This window comes from Aspergillus vadensis (assembly GCF_003184925.1).
Source record: "Aspergillus vadensis CBS 113365 unplaced genomic scaffold BO88scaffold_15, whole genome shotgun sequence".
NCBI classification, from domain to species: domain Eukaryota; kingdom Fungi; phylum Ascomycota; class Eurotiomycetes; order Eurotiales; family Aspergillaceae; genus Aspergillus; species Aspergillus vadensis.
In genome coordinates this window covers 749,436-770,505 of record NW_020292053.1, presented here as the reverse complement: position 1 = coordinate 770,505, position 21,070 = coordinate 749,436, and the positions used below count along the sequence as shown (strand labels likewise).

Here is a 21,070-nt window from a genome sequence, read left to right as displayed (position 1 = left end):
ATATACCCGTTTCAGTACATCTTTTCCTGAACGATTTTTGCACATGACGAGAAGAGGGGTAGAAGATGGTGCTCTCCCACCAGATCAACGACGGGTTTGGGAGAGAAAGCATCAACGCTCACGGCACCTTAAGGAAACAGACTATCACTACAAAATTGAAACTGATCCATCAGCACCATGGAGGTGAGCCTATTTCTCTACTGTCACAATATGCCAAACTGATGCGCGGGGTAGAACCCCTCATTTGTCCTGCGCGACATCAAAGACGTCGTCATTGAAGACCGGCCCAAACCCATCCTCAAAGACCCTCACGATGTGATTGTCCATGTGGCACAGACAGGTATTTGTGGAAGTGATGTATGGCTTTTTTCGCTCCTTGATCCTCACAATTAGTGGTCTATATTGTTCCAGGTTAACGTATCGCCCAGGTTCACTAGTATGGATCCTCTCCTGTATCCTATCATGGACAGAGTCTTTGACATAAGTTCAGCTGGCAACGCGGTCGCATCGGTGATTTCATCCTTACCGGACCCATGGTCCTCGGCCACGAATCCTCCGGCGTAGTTGTCGAAGTCGGTGACAAAGTCCGACACCTCAGACCGGGCGATCGCGTCGCCATGGAACCCGGCGTACCCTGTCGTCGTTGCGACTACTGCCGCAGTGGGTCGTATAACCTCTGCGGCGACACCATCTTTGCGGCGACCCCGCCTTGGGATGGCACACTGGCCAAATACTACGTCAACGCCGCCGACTATTGCTACAAGGTGCCAGACCACATGACTCTCGAGGAAGCAGCCATGGCTGAGCCTGTATCGGTCGCCGTGGCCATCACCAAGACAGCTAACCTGCAAGCCCATCAGACTGTCTTGGTTCTGGGCTGTGGTCCGATCGGCGTACTCTGTCAGGCCGTGGCCAAGGCCGCTGGAGCAAAGACCGTCATCGGAGTGGATGTGGTTCCATCCCGACTGGAAGTCGCCAAGTCGTACGGCGTCGATCACACATTCATGCCCTCGCGGGCCGAGCCAGGCACAGACCCCATGGTGCACGCGGAGCGGGTGGCTACACAGCTGAGGGAGGAGCTGGGACTGGGAGAAGGCGCCGACGTGGTGCTGGAGTGCTCTGGTGCTGAGCCGTGTGTCCAGTTGGGTATCTATGCCGCCCGCCGGGGAGCTACGTTCGTGCAGGCCGGTATGGGCAAGGAGAACATCACGTTCCCCATTACGGCGGTGTGCACGCGTGGGTTGACCATCAAGGGATCGATCCGCTATCTGACCGGATGCTACCCGGCGGCTATTGATCTGATTGCCAAGGGCAAGATTGATGTGAAGCGGTTGATCACGAACCGGTTCCCGTTCGAGAAGGCCGAGGAAGCGTTTGAGTTGGTCAAGGCGGGACGGTCGGATGTGTTCAAGGTCATGATTGCGGGTGTGCAGGAGTAATTTGTAAATACACATAGCGTACGTCGGGTTTGTTTGTTGACAGTCAATGTGGTTTAGTGTGGAAGGGGATTCCTATACTACCACGGGACAAGTTTGGGAGGATTCTGGCCGTTGAGATGCGCACGACTTCTAGGAATGAAAAAGATTACCAGAAACTGAAAATTACTTTCGCTAGAACAGGCTAGTACGTAAGCCGGTATATATGAAAAGTGTAATGTACACAGGCTGTCAAGTTGCACTATGTCACTGTATATAATCTTACATGTATAGTAGGAGGTTCACATCAGAGGTCGATCACACAAGTGCAGGTGAGCATTCAAAGGATCACCCTTCAGGAAAACGGACATCCATCGCTCCCGGCACTGCCAACAACGCTCATGGTAGTGGTAGCCGTTACGAAGCTGACATCCTGAGTGCTGGCATGAGACGCCGTTTCCGTTTCATACAATGCTGCCGTCGGCGTGGGAACCTTGTTCAAGGTCACAGGGTGGGAATAGTCTGAGCACCAACCAATAGTCTTAGGCACGATTCCTGGCTTGACAGATCTGGAGGAGGCAGGAGCAGGAGTGGATGAAGGAGCCGGGAGATGGGAGGAGTGGTCATGAAGCAGATGGTGATCATGGTGATGATTGTGGTGGAACAAAGCAGAGCTGGACGCGGTAGGGCTCACCGTGACATAAACGGTAGATGCTGCAGGGCAGGTAGACGTAGCAGACGTTCCGGGGGCCGTGACGCTAGTATCAGTGCAGTCGGTCGCGTTGGCCGCTTCGGAGACGAAGAATTTCTCGGACTGAGCATAAATGATGTAGACGTTGGTGCCGTTGATCCCGCTGATCTGGTAGCCCCACTCGGGATCGGTGTCGCAGGGGATTTGCACGGGGTATGACAGGTCGGAGGTCGGAATGTCAAGCGCCAAGGGGACATAGGAGGGTGGCCAGTAGACGAAATTCCAGAGATAGAGGCTGAAGGTGGAGGGATCGGTATCAACGGTGGTCCAGTTGACGGTGATGGTGGAACCGGCGGCGTAGGTTGAGTTGAGGGCCGGCTCAGTGATGCTGATGGCCGCAGCCAGGGAGCTGAGGGTGAGGAAGGGAATGACGAAACGCATGGTCGCGGAGTAGAATTTGACTCAATTGAAGGAGAGAGTGAGAACAAGAACTGAATATCAAATGAATGAATGAATGCTATAGGCGACCAACGAGTGACGAGTGACTGAAGGGGTCAGAAGGGCGCGCGACGCAAGGGGAAAAACCGTTGGCCCCCATGGCAGGATACTGGGCAGATGCGAAGATATAAGCAGCCTCCGCTTGTGCTTTTCTCCGGAAATTGGAGGCTGTACTCGTGTCACTTTCAAGATTATGCTAAATTTAAAATCAAGCCACGCGTTCCCAACTATCGAGCCACTAAGGAAGGATGCCATCGGCCATTGGCTCTGTTTAAGACATCCGAGTGGAGCGGCGTGCTCGGGCCCGCCGACTGGAAAATCAAAACCGTTCCAAACAGGCATCCATCTACACTATTACTTGCTCGGCTTCATTTTAGAAGTTAGACAGAACCCTATCTGGAATTGTTCGCATGTGATCCGAGAAAATCATGTTCTTCCGATCCCTCATATTATATTGGTGGCGCTTCCTTCCATAGTCTCTCTTGCTATCACCGATTCAATATATATTCATATATTGTTATCACTGTTAAAGATATGACCGGTTGGGAAATATATATTACTACACCGATAATGCAAATTAATGCCATCTATCGAGAAGATGCTGGTATTTGGGTTGTCGACCACTCTCTTCTTTCTCCTTGGCTGTTATGTAGGTCGTAGCATGCGATAATCTCAATTTACCGTTCTCCGGCGTAGTTCCGTGAACTGGGAGCAGGCTTTTAACCGGCGATAGCCTCACCCTCTCTTCCAAATGGCGGCCAATCATTGTAATTCTCATTGGGATCCTGGAATGGTCCATAGTTCACTTTACCACCGCGAGTGTTCGAGGCAAGAGGAACACCTTGCTTAATCCGGCTTATGAGATCCTAGATTGCTCCATGTCAGCTAGTACCAAAGCTCACGAACGCTATTGTCAACCCACCGGATTGTAGATAAATGGCCGTGCAAATGTCACGAGGTCAATCTTCTCTTTTTGCAATAGACTTTTTGCCTCTTCTACCGTGTACTCGTGGTTCACCATGAGCATAGTGCGACTTCCAGGATACTTGATGAGAGCGCCAAAGTCCCTCAGAGGCTCATACTTTGGAGGCAATTCTTTCCCCTGAGGCCTGGGTTGGGACCTGAAGTAGTCATCGGTTTCCCGCCCCACATCACAGCCTCGACGCGATAAGTTGATAAAAGCGAGATTGCGACGCATTAACTCCTCGATGAAGTATGTGTAGGTTTCTCTCATTTCTTTGTATGAGATCATGGTGTCATTATAGTCATCTGTAGGGCAGATCTTGATCCCAACTGCTCGAGGCCCCCAGACCTCAATGATGGCATCGAGTACTTCGAGCGGGAAACGGCAGCGATTTTCGACAGAACCACCGTATTGGTCACTGCGTGTATTTGAGTGTCTAGATAACAGTTAAGCTCGTGAAGCATGCATTATGTAGAGGGATATCGCTTACGAGCACAGGAAGTTGTGTAGAAGATACCCGCTAGCCAGCCGCAGTGTCAGTTTCGATGGCCGTATCCACGAAGGGTTGCCTTTCTTGCGTACTTACCCTTGAGCTAGTAGCTCAATTCCATCAAATCCAGCAGACTTGGCCAAGCTGACAGAGTGCCGATATTGTTCAACAATGACTCTCGGGTCATCGATTTCGGTGATGTTATGAGTGTGGCCTGGAAGTCCCTCCAATGTACGATATTTTCCGCCCTTGGCAGGTATCTTGGATGGTGCATATACTGGATATCCTGATTCTTTCAACATCGGCATATTGTCATTCTGGATGCGTCCTGCATTCCAGTAGTACGTTACAGTGAGTAATCTTACCCTCTCCGATCAGGATATCGATGATAAGCAGGGCTCGACTCACCTGGATGCCATGGCTGGAAGAGAATCTTTCCCCCGACCTTGTGCACCTCGCTGGTCACCTTGGCCCAAGCATCTGCATGGCCTTGGTTGTACATTACAGGCGCGTGGGGCCATTCGGCACCATTCAAGCAGATAAAGGTGCCCTCTGCGACGATAAGTCCGGTGCCGTCTCGCGCTCGGTCGGTGTAATGCTTGATGTTCGCCTGGGTCGGCTTGTTTCCATCGGTGCATCGATTTCGCGTCATGGACCCCATGCAAATACGATTGCGCAATTGAATTCCATCCCCGAGAATGACTGGCTCGAGAAGCTCTGCCATTGTAATGCTCTCGACGATTAGCGAATGACTGCAGGACAGGGTAGCTTGATGAGAAGAGTAACCTGAAAGATGCCAGATGCACATGCTTATTTATATCCGCATTCTGTCTAGAATGAGGTCGCGCCACTCTGTTTCTTAGGTAAAATTTGCTTGCTTGGAAGGCGATGATCGCGGAAAATGAATTCAGTCCGCATCTTGCAGGCTCACTCTCGCGTATATATCATCATGGTTATCAGCCGAGACCACATAGGAGGTACATGACATCATTTCAATAACTCCCCTGTACTGATTCATTACTACTCTTCCTATATTTCACAAAAATGTCATCATGGTGGACATTGCACTGTGGAACATGAGAGTGTCTAGATGATAGTCCTCGGATGACTTTCCCGAGCGGGTAACTGGTTATCGATGGCCTGAGGCTGCTATCGCGGCCTCCTTTGCCGAATCACCGAACCAAAGATTCACCCAGTTTTGAAACCATCCTCATCATGTCATGGTCCTCGTGGTTACTCAAAGAACATCGTCCTATCAAATGAATGGCTTTCCCGGTGCGAACTTAAAATGACACCTCTTCCTACAAGCATGTCCCCTCCGCCCCTCTGCCATGGAGTCGCCCACGTGAAAGGAACGGCTTCTGGAAGGCTGATTGCCAGCCACGTGGAGTTGAGTTTCTGGGGTGGCGTCGACCCTCAAACAGGCCGGGTGATTGACCAACACCACCCCTTAAATGGCCATTCTCTGGAAGGTCGCATTCTCGCCATTCCAAGTGGCCGTGGGTCCTGCTCAGGCAGCGGGGTGATGCTTGAACTCCTACTCAACAACCGCGGACCCAAGGCAATACTGTTTGAGCGCCGCGAGGAGATCCTCACCCTGGGGGTAATGGTCGCGGAGGAGATGTTCGGCAGGGCAATCCCAGTGATAACACTGGATGCAGACGACTTTCAAAGGGTGTTGGAACTGCATGATACTTACATCACGGTCGGTGATGGTTACATCTTCGACAATGAGTTACCCGGGACATTGCATGAACTGCCTGACTGTCACTCCAAAATACCATTGGCGCTGACCACAAAGGTGCAACTGTCCGATGTGGATAAAGCATTGATTCAGGGCGAATATGGAGAAGCTGCTCGCGTGGCCATGCGGATCGTTTTGCGAATGTCCGAGTTACTAGAGGCTCGCGAATTGATCTCCGTCACCCAGGTTCACGTCGATGGCTGTATCTATACCGGACCAGGATCGCTAATGTTTGCAGAGAGGCTGCGCGATCTAGGAGGTCAGGTCCTTGTTCCGACCACCCTGAACTCTATCTCTGTCGACCAGAAGCGGTGGCGCGTCCAAGGCGTAGATGTGGCGTTTGGGGAAGCGGCCGACCGGTTGGCCAAAGCGTATATTGACATGGGTGCGCGGCCAACTTTCACATGCAGCCCCTACCAGCTGAACAGCGCCCCTAAACTCGGAGATCAAATTGCTTGGGCAGAATCCAATGCCGTGGTGTATGCCAACAGTGTGCTTGGGGCGCGTACTATGAAGTATCCCGACTTTCTCGATATCGCCATTGCTCTCACTGGCCGCGCCCCTAAAGGAGGACCGCATATTGATACGAACCGCCAAGCTACACTGATTGTTCGATTACTAGACACCGAGAACTTGCATGTCGACGACTCCTTCTATCCTGTCCTCGGGTATCACGTAGGGACCCTGGCAACCAATCAGATCCCGGTGATCGTGGGCCTTGAATCCCTGGCCCCGAATCGAGATGACCTCAAGGCGTTTGGGGCCGCATTTGCGACTGTCTCAAGTGCCCCGATGTTCCACATAGCTGGTATTACACCGGAGGCAAAGACCATAGAAGCCACCATCCGACCTGGAACCCACCCACCTTGTCTTGATGTGAAGATGGAGGACCTGATACCCTGTTGGGACACACTGAACACTGCATCAGACGCCCAAGCCGTGGACCTCATTTCTCTTGGTAACCCACACTTCTCGCTGATAGAAACCCGACGATTGGCTACCCTATGCCAGGGGCGTACTAAATGCGAGGGGTTGGCGGTGATGGTAACCTGTAGTCGTGCAACATACGGCTTGGCTGATCAAGCCGGGCTTGTCCAGGAGCTGGAGAAGTTTGGTGTCCAATTCATCACTGATACCTGCTGGTGCATGATTACAGAACCCATCATCCCGCAGTCTTCCAACGCCATCATGACCAACTCTGGAAAATATGCTCATTATGGCCCTGGACTCACAGGGCGGAAGTTCTACCTGGGCAGCCTGGCCCGGTGCGTTGAGACTGCCTGCCAGGGGCGGCCAGCTGACCATTACCCGTCCTGGATGACGAAGAAGATATGATTCCATAAACCTTGCTGACATGCTGACCATGCACAACGCATCTCTCAACGTCTGAACCCTGGCTTCGTCTGTGGTGCCTGAGGCATCAACCCTTCGGTCGGCGACAGGCACCTGACCCACTCGGGTGAAGGTACCCGGAGTGGATGGAATGGGAATTCTTCCGGTTTCTGGTGGTGCAATAAATTAATTGTCTCTCGAAGAAGATATTTCTTCAAACAACGCCATGGCTCCGACCGGAGCGGATCCTGTTGCCGGAAGGAGACCCCGACTCCTTGGCTGATAAGAGAGGCGACCGGCTGGAGGGGACTATCCATCACCGTCCCGTTCCAACCCCGCCTGGTGATTTCTTCAGAGTATAAATTAGTACTGAGTTCCCACTGACTCTCTGTCCAAAGTCACATCATTCGTCTTTCACCATCAACATTCGAGTTACTTTTCAACCATGTCGCAACTCTCCAACTACCGTCTCCTCAGCTTCGACGTCTATGGCACTCTGGTCGACTGGGAAGGTGGCATCCTGGCCGCCTTCCAGCCCAGCCTCGACAAAGCCAACGCCCACTTCACCCGTGAACACCTCCTCACTGTCTACCATGACTTGGAGCGCGCGCAACAAGCACAGACGCCTGACATGCCGTACTCGGAACTCCTCGCAACCATCCACCCTCAGTGGACCGAGCGCCTCGGGCTGCCTCAACCGTCAGAAGAGGAAAGCCGCCAGTTTGGAGAATCCATCGGCAATTGGCCCGCCTTCCCGGACACCGTCGATGCATTAAAGCGACTAGCCCAGAAATACAAGCTGGTGGTGCTGTCCAACGTCGATCGCGCTTCCTTTGCCAGAACCAATGCTGGTAGCTTGCAGGGCTTCCCCTTTGATCTCATCATCACTGCTCAAGATGTGGGCTCTTACAAGCCGGATCTCCGGAATTTCGAATACCTGCTCAAGGCAGTCAAGGAGCAATTCGACATCGAGCCGGCACAGGTGCTGCAGACTGCACAGAGCCAATTCCATGACCACCACCCGGCACGCAAGATGGGGTTAAAGTCCGCGTGGATTGAGCGACCCGGGGCAACAATGGGGAATCTGTCGGAGACGTTCTATGACTGGCGGTTTGATACCCTGGGGGAAATGGCTGATGCGGTTGACAAGGGATTGTAGACTAGCGAGTTCGCCGTGTTTGATGTTCAAGGATATTTGCTGGACTTTATAGTAGAGCGAAATAGGATTTTCCAATGAGCATCATGTCCACAAACTCTCAGCAAGACAGCATGCACAAAGCGTGTTCTTGTACCAGCAAAGCCTGATAACCGGCTAAGTGGCGCCTATGAACCGGGCCGCATCCCCACCCCACGCCGGTCTCGGGATGCCAGCCGAAGCCAATCATTACTTATTGCCCATGTATCCCTCCAGTTGCAGTGGTCCTATTCCTCACAAGTTGGCCTGACACTAAAATCTGGAATTCCCACTATGGATCTAGCCCACACTCTGGAGTCCGCCTCCAGCGGCGATGTCATCAAATGCATCGACATGCACACAACCGGCGAGCCCACCCGCATCGTCTACGCGGGGTTTCCTCCTCTCACCGGATCACTGCTCTCCCAGCGCGACCAAGCCCGGGTTCAGTATGACCACCTCCGCAAGCGAATCATGCTCGAGCCTCGTGGTCACTACGACATGTACGGCGCCATTCTCCGACCATCCACCGAACTGACCGAATCTGGTGAAGCCCACATCGGTGTTCTGTTCACCCACAACGGCGGCTTTTCCACCATGTGTGGCCACGCAACCATCGCACTGGGCCGCTTTCTCGTCGATACGTATGATGTGGCTGTTTTTCCGAAGCGAAATCAGTTGGTTGTAGACGCTGCGTCGCAAACAGTTGTCGTTAACTTGCATGCGCCGTGTGGATTAGTTCGTATCACCGTCCCGGTCAAGGACACGACCGATGGGTTAAAGTCCGATCCGTCGCGCGCGGTCTCGTTCTTGTCAACCCCAGGCTATGCTGCTGCGACCAATCTTACTATTTCTATTCCACCAGAGAATCGATGGAGCGAGCTTGAAAGGCGTGAGAGCATCACCCTTGATGTTAGTTATGGAGGGGCATTCTACGCGTTAATCAATATACACGAGCTGGGATACGAATCCACGGGACTGAGAAAGGTCGATCTTGATTCACTATCGCAGGTGACGAAAAGACTAAAAGCGTATCTTGAAACCCATCCCGATATTCTGTCCGCCTGTCAGCACCCAGAAGACAAGAGACTGTCATACCTATACTCCATCATGCTGGTGGACACGAATGTCGGGCACAGGCCAGACGGTGTAGCTGGAGCCGAGACTGGACTGTGCTTTTTCGCCGAAAATCAGATTGATCGGTCGCCGACAGGCTCATGTGTCACGGCTCGCATGGCGCTGGCGCATGCGAAGGGCGAGAGAGCGGTTGGTCAGCGGTGGGCTTACAACTCAATTGTCTCCAATCACTTTCGGACGGGCGCATTTGAGGCTGAGATTGTAGAGACGGGATTGCGGGTGGAGGGTGGAAATGCTCCGGCCAAGGATGCGGTGGTGGTGCGCGTGGAGGGGAGGGCATACTACACGGGCACGTCGAGTTTTATGGTCGAAGAGGGAGATGTTACGAGTCATAGTGGGTTTGTGATGAATGATATGACAGTGTAGCTTTTGAAGCGAATATGAGGGAATGTGACCTAAATGTTGACCAGTATGGGCTGGATGTCAGCTTAATATCATCTATACACATGGATGGCAGGTTTCCTGGAAATTGGCATTCAATAACAGTCAGAACTTAAATCAATGTAAACATTGAGTGAACCTCTGGGACAGCTTTCATCGACAGCTTAGAGTAATCCCATTTTCAAAGTACCCTGGCGGCATTGCTCTGTCTTGTGGACGGGACCAGGATCAGCAAACCCTTGACCGTCAGGGCGTATCAAGACTGTTTCTCATCTGCCATTCATGAACGACGTGTTATATACCTCGGGTCGAATTGGCAAACACCTCGTCGTATCAGACCAACTGTCTAAGGAGCAGTAGGGGGGATTTACAGTGAGCACTGTTGCAAACAAAGTTATTTAATTTAAAAAATTGCCAACGTAAGGCTGTGGGAGTTTTCCCCCCAGCCTTGTAAGTGCGGCTGAGCTGCGCCCCCACGGCTTCCCCCCACCCTACCTACCCCAGTCGCTTTTTCTTCACCTTACCACAGATCTCGTCGTTCATACCATTTTCCTTTCGAGAAGTCCACCATTCATCACTGTACGCTAACTCCTGTTTTCTTATATTTGAGCATCGAAGCGTCGCGACGTCACCCTGAATACCACATCAGCTCCCCGGTTCCAGGTTCAGAATGCGCTCGAAGGCACGAATGGACCTTTGTTATGGAAAACCCACAGACCGACCCCAATATGTCGTCGAGGCAGGATGGCTTTAGCGAGGACAACAAACTTGCTACCAACAAGGCACTGACCTCCAGTGTCGACGACAATCCTCGTGCAACAAAACTAGAACACAACAGTTACACAGTCGGGTGGGTATGTGCGCTGCCAAAGGAGCAGACGGCTGCGACAGCAATGCTAGATGAAATCCATCCACATCTACCAAAACCACCAAGCGACCCTAATACTTACACCTTGGGGTGCATCGGAAGGCACAACATCGTTATAGCCTGCTTACCGAAAGGCCAGTACGGCACGAATTCAGCATCGGCGGTTGCAACTCGGATGGTAGGCACTTTCACATCCATTAAGATTGGCCTCCTGGTAGGTATTGGCGGCGGCGTTCCACCAGAGGTCAGACTAGGGGACGCCGTGGTCGGTACGCCCGTTGATCAGTGTTCAGGGGTGGTCCAGTGGGATCTGGGCAAGGCAGAAGCAGAGGGTGGCTTCAAAAGAACCGGCGTACTGAATAACCCCCCGACGGCACTGCTGACGGCATTGACGAAACTGGAAACGATGCATGAGATGAGCGGACCCAAGATTTATCAGTATTTGGATGACATGGGGCAGAAATGGCCTAGACTGATGCCAAAGTATACCAGATGTGATTCTCTCGTGGATCCTTTGTCCGGTTCCGACAATTGCGCTAGAGAAAGCCAACACGGAGAAGGACATGTGCACTACGGGTTAATAGCGTCTGGTAATCAGGTTATCAAGGACGCTCATTTCCGTGATAGTCTAAACAAGAGCCTCGGCGGGAATGTGTTGTGTGTTGAAATGGAAGCAGCTGGGTTGATGAACAACTTTCCTTGTGTTGTGATCCGGGGCATTTGCGATTATGCGGACTCAGATAAGACTAAAGCTTGGCAGGAGTATGCTGCAGCTGTTGCAGCGGCGTATGCTAAGGAGCTTCTGGAGTATGTCCAGCCAAGTGATGTTGATGGGGAGCGCCCAGTGAAAGACATGCTTGACGATGGTTAGTTATCCCATGACCACGTTTCCCGTTCAGAGCTGTTTTCTAATAAGCCCCTTAGTCTTGGATTGTGTAACAAGAACCCAGACCGACGTTGAACTAATAAAGTCGAACCTCGATAGAAAAGAAGAACTCGAAGTCCTTGAATGGCTTACACCGATCGACTACGGTCCTCAACACAGTGACATCTTGAAGAGACGACAATCAGGAACTGCGCAGTGGTTCTTAGACTCTGCAATATACCAGGCATGGATAAGCTCAAACAAGCAGACGTTATTCTGTCCCGGTATTCCCGGCGCAGGAAAAACAATCTTAACGGCAGCCGTCATTGATGACATTACTGCCCGATTTCTACATGACAGATCTATTGGAATTGCGTATGTCTACTGTGACTTCCGCCGGCGAAACGAGCAAAGCGCGGAAGACTTAATAACAAGTCTCCTTAAGCAGTTAAGTCAATGCCGGCCTTCCCTCCCAGACATTGTGCGCAGCCTCTATGACCGGCATAGACATAGACGGACCCGACCAGAATTCGACGAAATTTCAACGACACTCCGATCTGTGGGTGCTATGTACTCGAGAGTCTTTATTATAATCAATGCGCTCGATGAATGTCAGGCATCTGATGACTGTCGAATGAGGTTTATCAAGGAAATACTGAATTTCCAGGCAACTTGCGGAGGAAATACTTTTGCCACTTCAAGATTCATTCCGCAGATCACTGAGAGATTTAACAACTGCATGACACTGGAAATCCGTGCACATGATCAAGATGTTCAGGAATATTTAAGAAGTAGGATATTGCAATGTGAATCGAGGCTGTTAGCCTCCCACAGCGAAGAGATTCAAACTGAAATCACGAAAGCTGTCGATGGAATGTCAGTAACTTCTCCTCTCTGGGTAAGACTGAACAACCTAACATTTATCTAGGTTTCTGCTAGCACAGCTTCACTTCGACGCGGTGAAATCGAAAAAAACTACGAAAAGAGTAAAAGAGGCTCTGAAAGGCCTTGCAAAGGGGTCTGAAGCATACAATGATGCATACGAAGATGTGATGCAGCGAATTGAAGGGCAGGACAAGGATTCCCGGAAGCTTGCACACGATGCGCTATCGTGGATCAACAGTGCAACGAGGCCGCTCAATACATTAGAGCTTCAACATGCACTTGCTGTAGAAGCGGAGTCAGAATTCGACAGAGACAACATTCCATTTCTGGATGACATCATCTCTGTCTGTGCAGGCTTGGTCACAGTTGATGAAGAGAGTGATGTCATTCGATTGGTACATTATACAGCACAAGAATTCTTCCAACGAACGTGGACCATGTGGTTCTCAAACGCACATCATGGCATTGCGACAGCTTGTGTCACATACCTCTCTTTCGACCCCTTCAAAGCAGGCCCCTGTTCCACAGACATGGATTTTGAAGCGCGATTAGACACATACCCCCTTTTCTCCTATGCAGCGAGGAACTGGGGTCATCATGTTCGGACACAACAAACGGGAATAGGCTTGATATTAGCCCTGCTTGAAGATACACCCAGGCTTAATGCCTGTGTGCAAGGCCTTTTTGCTCGCAAAGAATTTCCAACTCACTGGAATTATAGCCAAGAGGTTCCCAAATTGTTTACAGGACTCCATCTTGCATCATACTTTGGGCTAGAAAATGTGGTGCTATACATGATTCAGCAGGGGAAACAGTCTGAAGCCATCGACTCGTTTGGTCGACTCCCATTGACATGGGCAGCCTTTAATGGGTACGTGGGAGTAGCTCAACACCTGCTGGAGAGAAGTATCAAGTCAGATTCAGGAGATAATGATGGTCGAACCCCACTAGCGTGGGCAGCATGCAATGGGCATGAGCGAGTGGTCAAACTTCTGGCTGAGAAAGGTCTTGACCTAGGCTCGAGAGATACCTTCGGCCGTACTCCACTATCATTAGCCGCCTCGAATGGTTTTGTGGGAGTGGTGAAGCTCCTAGCGGAGATTGGTTCAGATTTAGATTCTAGAGACGCAGATGATCGAACGCCTCTATCATGGGCCGCATACAAAGGTCATATAACAATTGTGCAATTGTTGCTGGAAGGTGGTGTTGATCCAGACTCCAAGGATGTGGATGGTCGAACCCCTCTTTCGTGGGCGGCCTACAACGGCTGCGAGGCAGTGGTACAGATCCTGCTAGTACACTCTGTTGATCCAGACTCCAAAGACGAGATTGGGCGGACTCCTTTATCGTGGGCGGCAGATAATGGTCACGAGAGAGTGGTCAAGCTCCTATTGAAGAAGGGCGTTGAAGTATCCTCACTCGATCAAACAGGTCGAACACCGCTCGACTGGGCATCATATTACGGTCATAAGACAGTAGTCGAACTCCTTGTGAGCAGAATTCCTCATAGACAACCACGCGCCCCTAGTGCTACCGGTGGAGCGGCTGTGAAACAGGGTGATTTTCAGAACAACGAACCTCGAAACCCAGGTTCCCGTGCCCACGCTCCACGCGCCACATGGTCAGATGGCCATGAAATTCGAGGTCAAGACAAGCAGAAGCAACAACTTGGGGAGCCGAGCTCGGAAAGTGCCGGGATTACTCCAACAAATGGTGACAGTCAAAGACGGCCACTGTCGCCGGAAAACGCCTCGCCTCAGACTGTGCCCTCCCTCCACTCTAAGTGGTATTGCCGGTTATGTCCTGGGAAAGGCCGCGTGTGGATAAGCAGAGCAGAGCTCCTGGGACATGTCCATGTCACTCACGCCGTTCAGTTCCATTATTATTGCACTGACCCTGATTGCCCTGATGCTATTGCACGCAACCCCATTGCCAAGAGACGTGACCAAGTTCGGTATCATTATACCACGAAACATGGAAGGTGGGCAAGCAAACAGGAAATAGACCAATCCCGACAAGAAGAGCCTCATCCTCGTTTCTGTCTAATTTGCGATACATCCGTTCACTCGTGGCAGGAGTTCTACAACTGTGTCGTTCGCCATTGTAAGGTTCGGTGCTCCTCGATTGACAGCGATGAACAGAGTGCCTCTGGCTCACGAAAGAGAAGGAAAATCAACGATGAGCTTGGCGGGTCACTCACTGCCCCAAAAATGACATGTGACGAACATGCACTGCAAGATCTTAAAATGCAGCTGATGCTGCTCGAGCAGCAAAAGAAACGTCTATCTAGAGAAACGTAATATTAGATGTACGCCAGTGACTCAGTGACTGGAGGGACTAGTGCATGAACCCTAAATATGTTTTTCTATATCAAAACGCGTAAGCAATTATTGTCGTAGATAACTATTGCCAGCTCGAGGTATGACCATCGATTTTTGGTTGAGAAAGAAGAGAGGATGAGCTGTAGCCCGTTGTCATGAGCACAACAGACTGGTGTGGATGTGGATCCTACGCACTGACCCGCTGACTAGGAGAGCCAGTTAAAGCCCCGTATAGCCGGGCAGTTTTGAGGCATATTGATTAGTAATATGGCTGGATACCAGCTAGACTAGTACTTCGATCGGGGCTTGAAGGCACTTTCAACCCAGCATTAAGATTCCTTTTGACTAGAAAGGAGAGATCTCAGAATGCCCTCCATCAAAGTCTTCACTCGTTGGCGCCCTCCGCTGCCATCGGAAGCGGCTGCCCCTGAAATCATCCGAACACAGGCCTCCAATCCCGGGCAAAACACCACGATCGCATTAACACCACCACCATCCCAGAAACTCTCTCGCCCCTGGAAAAGCGATTCAGCTTTTACCCAAATATTCAACGCAGATGACTCTAATCGAACTGTCTTTGAACATGTCGTTGCACCAACCCTCCCCCGGGTGTTAACCGGGCAAAACTGCAACTTCTTCGCCTACGGACACTCAGGCAGTGGGAAATCCCACACCATCATCGGGTATGATTTTGAGCGGCCAGATGAGTTCGGGCTCTGTTTGTCAGCCGCAAAAGCACTCTACGAGCATCTATACCAACTAAATGAGAATGTCAAGGAGACCGGGACGCTTCTCCTAGGCCTCCGCATGTACGAGCTGCGGAAAAACATTGCCTTTGACCTGCTCAACGACCGATGCAAGTGCCATATCCGCGAAGGCGCTGACGGGAAGACCCACGTTCGCGGGGAGACGGAAACCCTCGCCGACGGGAAAGTCCGCGTGCGACCCATCGTTACCAAGCCATGCTTTACTTTTGAGGAGTTCCATGCTCAGCTGCTGGCGGGCATCCAGAGTAGGGCGACAGGCACATCGACGATTCATGATCAGAGTTCGCGGACCCACGCTGTGTTTGAGGTTGAGATTGTCACGAGAGAACTACTGGATGCGCGGGATGCCGTCGTGGAGCGACAATCCGAGCTGGTACCGGTCGGGAAACGTGCAACTGATATCTACATCGAGGAGAATATGAAGGCCATTATCCAGACACCGGATGGCAAGTATGTTCCAAATCCGGATTACCAACTCAATCAGACTGCGATAGATGAGGCCGAGGCAAAGAAAGCCGAATACGAATTCCGGGTCCAGAAGGCGGAAGAGTATGTCTCGGAAGTGAAGAAGTCATGTCCCCATGCCTGTCTGGGTGGAAAGATGGTGTTTGTGGATCTGGCCGGCTCAGAGCACTGTCATGACAAGGGTTCCGTGTCCACAATGCGGACAAAACAGACGCCTCAGGAGCAGCAGGAGAGCAGACAGATCAACACTGATCTTCTTTCCTTGAAAGAAGTCATTCGGGCTCTGGCCCGGAAGCAGGCCCGGATTCCATTCCGGTCATCGCCGCTGACAATGGTCCTGCGCGAACACTTTGTCACGGGCGGCGATGATGGAGTTTCGGCGATGATCCTGACCACTTCGCCTTCGTCGGAGCAGTACAACGCAACGATTGATACGCTGAAATATGGTAATTTGATTGGAATGGCCGGAGTTCGATGAGAGTCTAGGAAAGAATGACCGTTGCACTCCTTATTTATATAGCTTACATGGAATAATTACGTAGATCGGTACATATGAGATAAATCCTATGTATGGTGCACAGCCCTCGCATACTTTGGAACATGGCTGGGAAGTTAAAAGCTTTCAGGATCTATTTCAAGCTGCTACTGAGGAATGGCCTACTTTTGCTGACACATTTCAGTCCTGTATCGCTGGCAGAGCACTTTGAGGACTTCAGCCAACCACTCAAAGTCCTTCCGCTCGAGATAAACCTGGGCAGACAGTCTCACCCACAACCAGCCCCCGTGCTCAACAAGAGGCACGAACGTCCCATGCTCCTCCACCAGAGTGGTTTGAAACCACCTGACCGCTGCGACAGCCTCATCAGCCTTCAAAAGCGTAGCAGAAGAATCAGAAGCTGCCAAATCCTCCTTGAAAGTGAACGGTAACCGGATGGTGGCCATAGCGCATCGCCTGAGATTGCTCTGCTCCCCCTGTTGTAGAGCCCTTTCCTCCATAACATCTGTCCCAAGCGTCGCAGCAACAATATCGGCAGCCTCATTTGCCAACCTCTCCAGGTATTCGTAGATACGGGTTTCGCCACCACAGACCGTCTTGCGGAATTCCAACGCAGCAGGAACACAGAAGTAGGGTGTGTCATCATTGGTAGCGACAAATTCGAAGAGACTCTCAAATGCACTCTTTGAAGCATCGTCACTCTTCATGACGGAAGGGGCCGTCGCGGGAGAGTCTTCGGACGGGATGAAGCCCCAGGAGGTGGGAATGGTGGTTCGAATCAGATGTTGGTTGCGTTTTGGGACATAAAGCACGCAGCAACTCCGGGGGACGAATAGCCATCTAGCGAGAGTTCACAGATAAGCCCAGTCAAAAGATGTACTGGAAATGAAATTGAGCAGATACTTACTTATGACAATTACTCGTGAAGAAGTCCGGCTGCAGTTTCCCGAGATCCAACGGCAGCTGTCCAATACCGTGCGCACCATCAATTAAACTCAAAATGCCCTCTTCTCGACAAACCTCAGTGAGTCTTTCAAAAGGGAACCGCACAGCTGGCAGGCTAGTTATGACATCAAAGAGAGCAAGCTTCACATTCAATCCTTCGCTTCGTGCCTGCCGGACGACGTGGAGAAACCGCTCCACCAGGTCATCGTGACTAATCGGCATTTCATATCGGACTTTTCGAATCTCAGCGGCCCTAGATTCGATAAATGAGACAATTCCCTTCTCTAGAGCGCCGTAGACGGTTTCAAAGTAGATGATAACATCATCTGACTTGAAAGGCAGGTTGTGGAGGACGGTGTTCACCCCCGTAGTTGCATTCTTGACGAAGACACACTCACTCCGGGGAACATTCAACAGCCTGGCGACCGCCTCCCGAGAGACATCTAGTTCTTTGGGGGTGGTGTAGCGGATGAATGGATCTGGACGCGCCTCAACTTGATCCTGGAAATGGCGCAAGGCGGTGCGAACCGCGGCAGGATACGTTCCAAATGAGCCTGAAGTTGGTTGTGTTAATCTTTGATACTAGAAGATTTGGTAAGTTCTACAGCAGGCGTTCCTACCGTGGTTCAGATTTAAGAACTTAGGGTCGAAGAGGAACTTCTCACGCATCGTTGCCCCAAAGGGAACAATAGGTGCATCGCTAGAAGCCATTTTGGTGTTGTGTCTTTTAGCTGACAGTCAACTAACTACGGAATAGTAGGTATTTAGATGATTCCTTGCGATGAGTCAAATTGCGGAGATGCTGGTCGGCCTCGGCAAAGACTGCGGCAGTACCTTTACCGCACACGGAGCAGTAACCACTATTAGCTCAATTGGCCGAATGCCCGTAATTGGATGCAGATATCAAACGCAATTCTGTAGCTTCTAGCGCCATGCCATAATTTTACTCAGAGGCACGCCTTATACCTGCTAAAGGTAGACGGTAGGTAGGGAGAGGACATTGAAAAGGAATTGCATGCGGATGACCCATCCAACTTTTGAAAATCATTCTATCATCATATGGAGAAGTTCCATGTCCGGGAAGAAGTTCAGACACTATCAAAGTAACCTGATCTCAATTATTCCGAAGTGGGAAACTAAAGAGTCTCAACTTGACCCAGCAACCACTGCAAATGGCGATACGACACACGGCCCTGATCCTGGGGCTGCTTGTGCCCCGACTGATAAGTCTCCGCCCACATCAACCCGCGCTCATAGTGTTGTACGCCCATAACTCCCTGCGGCCCGTCCAACCCTCCGTATCCCTCCTGGGCCTCAAATATCTCGTTCCACTGGAGATCCGGCATCTTAATATCGATCGGTGTGGCAGGTGCAGACTGGAAACCCAGCTGACCGTTCCAAGTCATGTTCTGGATGGCGAGGAGAGTGCCGTTCGTAATGATTAGATAGTCCCAGTCGCCGTTGGCAATGAGCACGCGGTTAGTCGCCTCAATAACGCGCGGGAGAACCCCCTCGGTGGGGTTGGGTGAGTCGTCCCCTTGCTGCTCCGGACCGGGGTCGGAATCACCGCCAGCAAAGACGAGGTCAGTGCTGCAGAGCTCCCATTCCACGTCCAGGGGGGCGTGCAGAGCCTTTTTGACATCCATGCGGTTGAAGTATGTGGTGGGCGCAGGCTCGTATGCCAGGTCTGTCGGCCAGCCAAGCACGTCCCAGAGAAGTGGACACTCATCAATGACACGGTAGGGGTTGAAGCATGGGTTGGGGTTGTAGGCTTCGTAGTAAATCATGTTATAGATGTCGCACTCGGAGTAGTTCATGTATTTGGGAGGTTGAATGCCGCTTGGAGGGAAGGCAAAGTACTCATCGAAGTAGGCCTTGTAGCCGCACTCTTCGTAAGTGGTTTCGAGCTCGTTCATGTAGGACTGATTGAAGTTGAAGAGTGAAGCGTGCTGCTTGACGAAGGGGTAGGCAGGGAGCTCGGCTTGGATGTAGTCCCATTGGCCGATGCAGGCATCGTAGAGGAGGGCTCCTATAGGGGCGTTGAAGGGTTAGGAGTAGTCCACTAAGCTTATGTGGTAATGGTTATTGGTAGATGGGGCTCGTACCGCTCAAATTGAACCGAGTGGTGTCGTTTTTATCTAGCATTGCCGACGAGATGTAGGGCATATATCGACCGGCGTAGCTCTCACCGGTTATGAAGATGCGAAAGTTCTTTATCCCATATAGGTCTTCGAACTTTGCAAAAAAGTTGAGAAAATCGGCGGCAATCTCGTCTTCGTTGGTGGCTGTAACATTGCCCACAGAAAATCCGGTTCCGACTGGTTGGTCAACCCTTGATTACCTGGAGTTAGTCACACAAAGTACAGGCCGAATGCGTCCATTGACATCCTTGGGCAGCAGCGTACCATAGCATGTTCGTCAAGTTGACCCAAGAATATTCATTGATGACAGGTGCATAGGTACCCGGCTGCCATGTGAACCTCCCATTTTCCTGGAAGAAGCCTTGTTCGGAGGAACAGCCTGGCCCTCCATTGAGGTAAACGGTAAGATCGTCCGATGGTTCTCCTATCTTAGGTTGGAAAATATAAAACAAAGATCGAGAACCATTGTTGCTGTCATCGATAGGGATCGATCCTGAGTACATCTCCCCAAGATCGAAGTGCACATCAGGTAAGCTTTCCACCAAGTGGGCTATCCAGGGGTCACCATATGTCAGTCAAGATTAAAGTTCAGGTCCAATGAGACGCATACGTTTGGTCCTATTATTGAAGAAGCGGTAGTCAGAAGTGTTGCTAGACTGAGCTCTGGTGGCAGCACGATATGTTGGATGACGTTTAGAAAAATGGGCGACAGCCCGGCTTCGTTCAGATTGAGTTGCTTCTGCACCGTTGATCAACAAAAGTGCAGCAGCAACCGTACCTGCAGGTGAAGCTAAAAACTTCATTTTGGATCAAAGTCAGCCAACAAGATTTGACAGGCGGAAATGATGTTCAGCGGCCAAGGGGATCAGGTCATCTTGTACCCAACAAGAAGAATTCCTCTGTCGAACCCGATCGCTAGGGGTTGTGCCCGTTTACTCCGATATTCTAGCGACGAAACAGATCCATTGAACTCAGATTATATTTCTCGATAGTTCCCATGTCATGATTGGAGCAACCAAGGCTAAAAATGGGTCTGTTCTGCATCGTACAGCTTTTTTACAGATTGGGTGCAATAGCGCACTTTTCGGCTTCCCGACCCATGGTGGCACGGAACCGAGCAATCAGTCAGTCTAGTAATTATTAACTAGCCAGACGCGTTTGCAGAAAAAAGAAAGTCGAAGACACTCGCTTGGCAAGGAAGTGGCTCAGACAATTTGGTCAGTCCCCGCCATATAGTCTAGCCGGTCGAAGACGACGCCGATCTGAACCGAGTTTGGCCAACTAACGATGCAAATGGTTTTCTCTTTGTAGCGCCAAGACATGTAAGCTGGTTAATAGCCGCGGATCATGGAGCCCATCGGCGATTCCTTACTCAACTCTGTGGCATGAACTCCCCAGTTCATAACTTTGCTTACCAATCGAGCATATAGCAGAGACAAGGGATTTTAGGTCAATCTTCAATTAATCTCTCTCCAATTCTCCTGTGAATAA

General features: G+C 51.1%; 11 protein-coding genes across 11 annotated transcripts; 7 read left to right on the top strand and 4 right to left on the bottom strand.

Annotated features, from left to right (window-relative positions):
• The first annotated feature begins 28 nt into the window (after positions 1-28).
• BO88DRAFT_391001 (NAD(P)-dependent alcohol dehydrogenase) lies at positions 29-1,588 on the top strand. Its single transcript, XM_025704982.1, has 4 exons — positions 29-183; positions 235-357; positions 429-436; positions 491-1,588. The coding sequence occupies exons 1-4, from the start codon at positions 178-180 to the stop codon at positions 1,437-1,439; spliced, it is 1,086 nt and encodes a 361-aa protein (XP_025561851.1). The 5' UTR covers positions 29-177; the 3' UTR covers positions 1,440-1,588.
• BO88DRAFT_405921 (GPI anchored serine-threonine rich family protein) lies at positions 1,589-2,736 on the bottom strand. The gene has a single exon (XM_025707022.1). The coding sequence runs from the start codon at positions 2,545-2,547 to the stop codon at positions 1,771-1,773; it is 777 nt and encodes a 258-aa protein (XP_025561850.1). The 5' UTR covers positions 2,548-2,736; the 3' UTR covers positions 1,589-1,770.
• Positions 2,737-3,451: 715 nt separating this feature from the next.
• BO88DRAFT_465042 (flavoprotein NADH-dependent oxidoreductase) lies at positions 3,452-4,782 on the bottom strand (the record flags this gene model as incomplete). Its single annotated transcript, XM_025711382.1, has 5 exons — positions 3,452-3,936; positions 3,988-4,004; positions 4,059-4,088; positions 4,155-4,386; positions 4,467-4,782. The coding sequence occupies 5 exons, from the start codon at positions 4,780-4,782 to the stop codon at positions 3,518-3,520; spliced, it is 1,014 nt and encodes a 337-aa protein (XP_025561849.1). The 3' UTR covers positions 3,452-3,517.
• Positions 4,783-5,367: 585 nt separating this feature from the next.
• Positions 5,368-7,137, top strand: BO88DRAFT_454941 (DUF521 domain protein; the record flags this gene model as incomplete). Its single annotated transcript, XM_025710840.1, has 1 exon — positions 5,368-7,137. The coding sequence occupies one exon, from the start codon at positions 5,368-5,370 to the stop codon at positions 7,135-7,137; it is 1,770 nt and encodes a 589-aa protein (XP_025561848.1).
• A 221-nt stretch (positions 7,138-7,358) lies between these two features.
• BO88DRAFT_73578 (putative haloalkanoic acid dehalogenase) lies at positions 7,359-8,448 on the top strand. The gene has a single exon (XM_025713095.1). The coding sequence runs from the start codon at positions 7,580-7,582 to the stop codon at positions 8,291-8,293; it is 714 nt and encodes a 237-aa protein (XP_025561847.1). The 5' UTR covers positions 7,359-7,579; the 3' UTR covers positions 8,294-8,448.
• Positions 8,449-8,574: 126 nt separating this feature from the next.
• Positions 8,575-9,811, top strand: BO88DRAFT_444742 (putative proline racemase; the record flags this gene model as incomplete). The annotated part of the gene is made up of 1 exon (XM_025710141.1): positions 8,575-9,811. Exon 1 carries the CDS (start codon positions 8,603-8,605, stop codon positions 9,809-9,811), a length of 1,209 nt encoding a protein of 402 aa, XP_025561846.1. The 5' UTR covers positions 8,575-8,602.
• Positions 9,812-10,719: 908 nt separating this feature from the next.
• Positions 10,720-11,565, top strand: BO88DRAFT_342952 (purine and uridine phosphorylase; the record flags this gene model as incomplete). The annotated part of the gene is made up of 1 exon (XM_025703163.1): positions 10,720-11,565. One exon carries the CDS (start codon positions 10,720-10,722, stop codon positions 11,563-11,565), a length of 846 nt encoding a protein of 281 aa, XP_025561845.1.
• Positions 11,566-11,572: 7 nt separating this feature from the next.
• Positions 11,573-13,493, top strand: BO88DRAFT_343271 (ankyrin repeat domain-containing protein; the record flags this gene model as incomplete). The annotated part of the gene is made up of 2 exons (XM_025703178.1): positions 11,573-12,435; positions 12,488-13,493. Coding segments are annotated over 2 exons (1,869 nt in total), but the record flags the coding sequence as incomplete, so codon positions are not given.
• A 1,638-nt stretch (positions 13,494-15,131) lies between these two features.
• On the top strand, positions 15,132-16,541 carry BO88DRAFT_390982 (kinesin family protein; the record flags this gene model as incomplete). The annotated part of the gene is made up of 1 exon (XM_025704981.1): positions 15,132-16,541. The coding sequence occupies one exon, from the start codon at positions 15,132-15,134 to the stop codon at positions 16,473-16,475; it is 1,344 nt and encodes a 447-aa protein (XP_025561843.1). The 3' UTR covers positions 16,476-16,541.
• A 113-nt stretch (positions 16,542-16,654) lies between these two features.
• On the bottom strand, positions 16,655-18,149 carry BO88DRAFT_343265 (aminotransferase family protein; the record flags this gene model as incomplete). The annotated part of the gene is made up of 3 exons (XM_025703177.1): positions 16,655-17,333; positions 17,401-17,992; positions 18,059-18,149. The coding sequence occupies 3 exons, from the start codon at positions 18,147-18,149 to the stop codon at positions 16,655-16,657; spliced, it is 1,362 nt and encodes a 453-aa protein (XP_025561842.1).
• Positions 18,150-18,518: 369 nt separating this feature from the next.
• BO88DRAFT_465029 (alpha/beta-hydrolase) lies at positions 18,519-20,382 on the bottom strand (the record flags this gene model as incomplete). Its single annotated transcript, XM_025711381.1, has 4 exons — positions 18,519-19,467; positions 19,544-19,770; positions 19,844-20,129; positions 20,190-20,382. The coding sequence occupies 4 exons, from the start codon at positions 20,380-20,382 to the stop codon at positions 18,575-18,577; spliced, it is 1,599 nt and encodes a 532-aa protein (XP_025561841.1). The 3' UTR covers positions 18,519-18,574.
• Between the last annotated feature and the right edge of the window lie 688 nt (positions 20,383-21,070).